At 38.2% G+C, this 7,500-nt stretch overlaps 2 protein-coding genes across 3 annotated transcripts in view; both read left to right on the forward strand.

The window, feature by feature from the left end:
* The window catches only part of LOC148911696 (uncharacterized), a 3,366-nt gene extending 262 nt beyond the window's left edge, over nt 1-3,104 (forward strand). Inside the window, exon 1 of the mRNA XM_089028895.1 lies at nt 1-3,104. This exon is cut by the window's left edge and continues 262 nt beyond it. Coding sequence (XP_088885021.1) covers nt 1-2,538 — 2,538 coding nt within the window. The 3' untranslated portion in view covers nt 2,539-3,104.
* Nucleotides 1-7,500, forward strand: part of LOC116306911 (condensin-2 complex subunit H2) — a 27,060-nt gene that overhangs the window by 14,098 nt on the left and 5,462 nt on the right. The window contains exons 13-18 of one of the 2 annotated variants that reach the window (XM_089028896.1): nt 3,277-3,408; nt 4,394-4,450; nt 5,145-5,215; nt 5,601-5,694; nt 5,986-6,075; nt 7,104-7,168. In XM_089028896.1, the coding sequence (XP_088885022.1) occupies nt 3,277-3,408; nt 4,394-4,450; nt 5,145-5,215; nt 5,601-5,694; nt 5,986-6,075; nt 7,104-7,168 (509 nt within the window). The remainder of the gene's footprint in view (nt 1-3,276; nt 3,409-4,393; nt 4,451-5,144; nt 5,216-5,600; nt 5,695-5,985; nt 6,076-7,103; nt 7,169-7,500) is intronic. The other variant, XM_089028897.1, reaches the window with a different exon arrangement.

Below are 7,500 nucleotides of genomic sequence, written 5' to 3' on the forward strand. Positions count from 1 at the left end.
CACGCGACGAGCGAACCAACACAAAATGAAATTGATCAATTTTGGGACGAAGTGTATGACTTAGCCTTGCATGAACAACAAGTAGAAGCACAGCAGAACTGCAACACTTTAGAAGAAAATATTCATGCCAATTACAACGATCAAGAACAAGATGAAGATCAGTTTGAAGAGATAGCCGAGATGTTGACATTATCTGAGGACTCCCTAGTGAATTCTGAGACATTCGGAGACGATGAAAACGAAAGCTATTTTTATGAAAATGAAATGGAGAACAAGGGTAAAGAAGAAAAAGAAAAAAATGACCAACAACCACTTTACCCGGGAGCTTCAATAAAAATCGGTGCTGTCATGGTTCTGCTCTCACTTTATGCAGTGAAATTTAACTTGCCAGCAGATGCAATTAGTCGACTTCTACTCATACTCAATCTATTGCTGCCATGTGGACATGTATTACCAACAACTTTGAACAGATTCAAGAAATATTTTTCAAACTTAAAGCACCCTCTCATTCTACATTATTATTGTTCGTTTTGCCTTGCCACAGTAGAAGCGAAAAGTAAAACGTGCTCTAATACTGCGTGTTTAAAGGATCTAACAGTGAGAGGAACCAAATCATATTTTGTTGAACTTCCGCTGGTGGAACAACTGCAAACCTTTTTTAAAAGACCTTCTTTCTACAGTGACATTCAATACAGGTTTCATCGTAAAAAACTTAACCGTGACAACATTGAGGACATTTACAATGGAAAGCTATATAAAGAAGCATTTGAGAAAGGCATCTTGTCGTCTCCTGACAACATATCGTTTCTTCTTAATACAGATGGAGTTCCAGTTTTCAAGTCTTCCAAAGTTTCAATTTGGCCTCTCTACCTAGTCATTAATGAGCTTCCATACCAAAAGCGAATGGCCAAAGAGAACATGATTTTTGCTGGGTTGTGGTTTGGGGAGAAAAAGCCGGCGATGTTCACTTTTCTCAAACCACACCTTCTTGCACTCAAAACTTTGGAAAGAGGTGTTGAATTTGCTTCTCCAGAGAGGGGAACGTTTAATTGTAAAGCCATTCTCCTTGTTACCACCAGTGATCTTCCTGCACGTTGCCTTCTCTGTAACAGCATGCAGTACAATGGAGAATGTGGTTGTTGGAAATGTTTGCAGCCTGGAAAGACATTCGCAACAAGTGCTAGAGGACACACTTGGATATATCCGTATCAGGAAAATGACCCCTCGGGACCAATACGAACATTAGAAAATATTAAAAAGGATGCTGAAAGAGCGCTTGAACAACTGAAACAAGGGGTTAAAAGGTACATGGTTAACGGGGTAAAAGGACCATCATGGTTAAGTATTCTTGACAATTTTGATGTTGTAAGGGGTACAGCTATTGATTATATGCATGGGGTTTTACTTGGGGTACAGAAGCACTTACTGACCATGTGGTTTAGCTCAAGTTTATCGGGTCAAAAATTCAGCATTTCCAAACTAGTTGGTAAAGTAGATAAACGACTGGAGCACATTACACCAACTACGAACATTAAGAGACTGCCACGATCAATATCGCAACATCTCAAATATTGGAAGGCGAGTGAACTTCTTTCCTTTTTGTTATTTTATGGTCTTCCCACATTGTATGGCATTTTGCCTGACTCTTATTTTACACATTACACGTTATTTGTTCACGCTATCTATCTACTTTTGAAAGATTCCATTTCAGAAGAGAATTTAAAAGAAGCTAATAATGCATTACAAAATTTTTGTAAAACATTTTCTAAATTGTATGGGGAGCGTTACTGTTCTATGAACGTACACCAACTTTTACATTTGACTGCAAATGTTAAAGACCTGGGACCCCTTTACACACACAGTTGTTTCCCTTTTGAGGATAAAAATGGATTCATACTAAAACTGATTCATGGAACACAGTTTATTGACAGCCAGATCATATCTGCTGTTTGTCTGACGCAAAAACTTCCGGAGTTAAAAGAGTCATGCATACCGGTAGGGAGTGAAATAGAGACAGTTTGTTATGAGTTGATTTATCCCCCTAAACGTAAACAAAGAGTTGAAATTAAGAATGGGATTTATGCGATAGGATCTTCTTATTTAAAAGAATTGAACGCCAGGGAATTTACTGCCTTAGAAGAATGGCTTGGGTCTTTTCCGTTAATTAAAAAGGTCAAGGCCTTCAATAGATTAGAAATTTGCGGTGTTGGTGAAATTTATGGCTTAGCATATAAACGTTTACAGAGGCGAAATGCTGCAACTGTAAAATGTTTTTTAGGAGGTTCGACCAAATTTGCACAAGTGGCATATTTCATACAGCATGATGATCACACTCTTGCTGTCGCACATCCTATCGCGTGTATGAACTACAATCCAAATGTACATATTACATCTGTCAACCCCTGTGACTTTGATGAGGTCATGATGTTTGACATCACGAACATTAAGGCTTGCTGTATCTATATTTCTGTAGTTGACTGTAATCCAGTTAAAGCATATATATGTGAATTCCCAAACAGTAGCATTGTAACTGAATAAGACATACGTTGGGTAATAGGTGGAGATCTGATTATATCAAAATACTAACGAAAAATATGAGGAAAGTTATATTGTTGTAATTAGAAACCATAAATAAAACAGATAATTAATTGCAGGACGTGACTTCAGTTATTCGTTTTTCAGAAACCCCACGATATAAATTTTCGTCCTCCACTCGGACTGATTTATAATTAATAGTGGTACTCTAACTTACCAAGCGATCGGACGTATTATATTCAAATCGAGCCGCGCCTCTGAATCTGAATTTTAGGTTAAGATAAAGCAAATTATGTCGGGCCTGATTGTGGGCCATAAAATGGCCAGATAAAGTCTTCAGGTTTTAGGCGATCCTTGGAAAGTTATTCCGTTGTGACCTCTGGCGCTTCACACAAAATTAAAGCCTGATTCGGACCCATAAACAAGCCAGACAAATGTATGGCTCTTCAAGGTGGACCAAACATTTACTCTGTTTGGCTGTGTCTCGCTCTAATCATGGCTATTAAAGCTAAGTATGGCTAGAATCACGCTTGATTCTCGCTCTGTTCAGCCTCAAAGTTTCGTACGGGGTGCCATCAACCAGAGAGTATTCTACTGCTTGGTATCAATCAGCTGAATGAATCTCATGAATCTCATTACCAGCCTACAATGACAGACAAACACTGCCCGTCATATGCCATCAACCAGAGAGTATTCTACTGCTTGGTATCAATCAGCTGAATGAGTCTCATTCTGTTTTAGGGAGGCCGTTCAAGCTTCCTGCATCATTAATGGAAATGAGCAAAAAAGATAACAAGAAGAAAAGAAAAAGAAATGAAACAACAGAAAAGAAGCAAGTTCTAATACCGCTACAAGAGTTTTGTACAATGGCTTGTAAGTATTGCGGTCATTGTGATATTCTATCAGCAAAAATACTCCAGAATATCCCAGTTATGAATTCTCTGTTGCTCAGCCTCAGTTTTATAGAATATTCATGTGTTTCAGTGAAGGTCAATGGAATTTCATGCAAAATCGTTCAAAAATATTTTAGAAAACCAAAATACTGCAGGAGCGCACAAAAAGAAAACTTTTTAAGAAGGTTAATCGTTACAATTTTTTTTACCAGTCTCTTTTCGCATTTTTGTTCTTTTTTGCTGTGTGTGCATAAAAGTGGGTTGATCGCTGGATTAGACACCGCTCAATGTACTAGGTCTAAGCCCCATTAAGCATTTAGGGGGCTTTTATTTATTAGTGCATGTAGGCGGGGGGATGGGGGGGGGGGGGGGGGGTTGCCAAAATTAAGAGTTATAGAGGGTTATGTTATTTTGAGAAAGTGGTTGGGGGTGGGGAGTCATTACATATTGAGGGGGGTTGAGAACTAATGCAAGGTGATGAAGGGGGGGTTATATCTAAAATCTAAAATGTACAAAGCTTTTCACTGTCGTATCACAGTGTCGGACAATCACAACAGAGCTAGGCTCCAAACTAAGTGAAAGCCCAGAAATCGAATTAGAATTTAGAAGTTGATTTTTGAGGAGGGAGGAAAACCGGAGAACCCGGAGAAAAACCCTCGAAGCACAGGAGAGAACCAACAAACAACTCTACTCACATACGACATCGAGATCTGCAAGACACGAACTCGGGCCGCATTGGTGAGAGGCAGTGCATTAGCAGCGCACGCCACCAGTGCTTCCCATGAATCACAGTGTTATCTCTACCATGGAGGGGGGAGGGGGTTGGGTTATGTTTGTTAAGCTTTCCATGTGATTTTGCCCCCTGCCCCTGTGCTAATAAATTAAATCTCCCTTGTGTTAAACCTTGCCTGCTAGTAACATTTAACCAGACCTAAGATTGTTATTTTATTTATTATTATTTACAGTTCATTCACATGCCTCTAAATTTCCAAAAAATCCTCTCAAGGCTCCAGTCTATAAAGGTAAAATAAGTCCTATTTAAATATTCTATTTTTTTATGTTTAATTAATAATGAAGAAATAGAAAACAGGCAAGCTGTGTGCTGTCATAAAGCAAGCAGGGGTTGGCAGAACACAAGAGAAGTGTTAGTAGAAGCACGACACATACAATAAGTATAGGAAATCGCACGATCTCGAGTACAATTTGGAAATTAATAGACACGAGTAATGTTTTGAAAGTTCTTGTAATTGCACGAGCCTTTAGGTGAGTGCAATTAAAGAACTTTCAAAACATTACGAGTGTCTTAATTCCAAATTGTACGAGAAGATCATGCGATTTTTTGTTTATAGTTCACTCAACATAATTTCAGTAAAAAATGCGAAGTGACACCGTTCATCTTTGTCTATTTGGCAGCCGATTTTCAGTCCATCGTGCAACTGAAATGCATAAAAAACATTAGTTCTTACGGCTTTAAAATTTTATTTATATGTTTTTTAAGTACAAAATGATAGAAAATAATTGTTTTGACATTGTTTTGGCCGTGTTGCCATAGCAACTTAATTCGGTACTCCTACGTAGTACAATTAACGCTATAATTGTGCTCCTCTCGACCAATCAGAGTCGAGTAATTTTGTTGAGTGTACTATAATAGATAAGAATGACACAGCGGAAAGTATTAATTGTTATTAATTATTATTATTTGTGTTGTGGTTGCAGAGTTTGAGTATCTTTACTGGGTTGAGTTCAGAAGACGACAGGAACTGGAAAAGAAACAAAAGAAGATGCTTGTAGGTTAACACACTACTACATTTAATATTCTATGTGTACAACACTTGTTGATGGTGATGATGATGGTGGTAATGGTGATGATGACGTTGGTGATGGTGATAATGATAAGGATGATGGTGATGGTGATGATGGCAATATCGATGTCGATGATGATAATGATGGTGATGATGATAGTGGTAATGATCATGGTGATGGTGATGATGATGGTGATGATGATGGTGATGATGATGGTGATGATGATAGTGGTAATGGTGATGATGATGGTGATGATGATGGTGATGATGATAGTGGTAATGATCATGGTGATAATGTTGATGATGGTTATGATGATGACATTGATGGTGGCTGATGTGTTACATATATTACAAATAAATTGATTTTTAGGCAGAATATTTGACTCAAGAACAAATAGAGGACTTGGACGCTGTTGTACCAGAAAATAATGAGATTGAACAACAAGAAGATGGCCCTGTGTATGGTATGTACCATGATATACCACAGTGTTTATCACATCCATCCACCCATTAAACCATCCATCCATCCATTCATTCGTCCATCTACCCATCCATTCACCCATCCATCCATCCTTCCCATCCATCCATTCATCCACCCATCCATCCACCCACCCATCCCATCCCATCCATCCATCCATTCATCCACCCATCCATCCACCCACCCACCCATCCATCCATCCATCCATCCATCCACTCGTCCATCCATCTGTCTATCCAAGTTTGTTTATTTATTTATTAGATATTATTATCATCAGTAGGTCCAGAGGGCAATGATGACTATGGTGATGATGATGACAATTTTAGTGTCCCTGAAAACAACATGCCTGATAATGATCAACTAATGGGTAGGTTTACATGTTATTTTAGTAGACCTCCTTAAAGTAACTTGAGTGTACATGTAATCTTTCCCATATTCAGGGCTCGAAATAGAATTTTTTAAAGCCTGCCATAGTAAAGTAGCACAGTAAAAGGAGGTCATTCAATTAAAATTTTGCATGCCATTTTATCATTCATTTGGCAGTGCATCGTTATTTTTGCCTGCCAAACCTGAAATTTGGCCTGTCATTTGGCCATTGGCAGGCCGCTATTTTGACACCCTGCATTTTAGATATTCAGATGTGTCATTTTACGTATCATTTCTTTGTTTAATGGTTGCACATGAGTAGACACATGAATATGGATACAACTCGAACAAATCTTATTCTCAAGACCACATGTCATTCCCTAGAGTATCATTTCTTTGTTTAACGGTTGCACATGAGAAGACACATGAATATGGATACAACTCAAACAAAGAATCTTATTCTCAAGACCATGTGTCATTCCCTAGAGTATCATTTCTTTGTTTAACGGTTGCACATGAGAAGACACATGATACGGATACAACTCAAACAAAGGATCTTATTCTCAAGACCATGTGTCATTCCCTAGAGTATTTGACGGTTGCACATGAGAAGACACATGAATATGGATACAACTCCAACAAAGAATCTTATTCTCAAGACCACGTGTCATTCCCTAGAGTATCATTTCTTTGTTTAACGGTTGCACATGAGAAGACACATGAATATGGATACAACTCAAACAAAGAATCTTATTCTCAAGACCATGTGTCATTCCCTAGAGTATCATTTCTTTGTTTAACGGTTGCACATGAGAAGACACATGAATATGGATACAACTCAAACAAAGAATCTTATTCTCAAGAGCAAGAATGACACATGGTCTGATATGGAAAGGTCTGGTCTGACATTTCCCTATACTAGATATCTGTCAGTGTGTGAATAATTACCTGTAAGCAATTTAGTACACTCAAGCTACGTAGTTCTATAGTTGTTTATTGTTAATCCTAATTATGTTGTACTTTCATCAGCTCCAGAAGAGCCTCAAGAAGAACTGTTAGTTTCAGGCTATGAAGACCTTGTGCGTAGATATGTGGTATGTAGTAGATGTTTGTGATCTAGTGTAATATGATTCTCAATGTATTTGAGGGAATGATATTGCTAATGAGTCCTGGTCTTGGCGATCATGATAAAGCTGCAGAATAAGCTGTCCTACTTTTCACTTCCTTTTTTTTGTAATGTCATCATGGTGATGATTAATAGCAATGATGGTTATGATGATAAAGATGATAATGATGGTGATGATGATGGTGGTGGTGATGATGGTGATGATGATAGTGGTGGTGATGATGATGATGGTGATGATGATGGTGGTGGTGATGATGATGGTGATGATGATGATGGTGGTGATGATGGTGATGATGATGA

This window comes from Actinia tenebrosa, unplaced genomic scaffold, assembly GCF_029948245.1.
Source record: "Actinia tenebrosa isolate PJP-AT-01 unplaced genomic scaffold, QUT_ActTen_1.0 PGA_scaffold13__45_contigs__length_12533684, whole genome shotgun sequence".
NCBI classification, from domain to species: Eukaryota; Metazoa; Cnidaria; class Anthozoa; order Actiniaria; family Actiniidae; genus Actinia; species Actinia tenebrosa.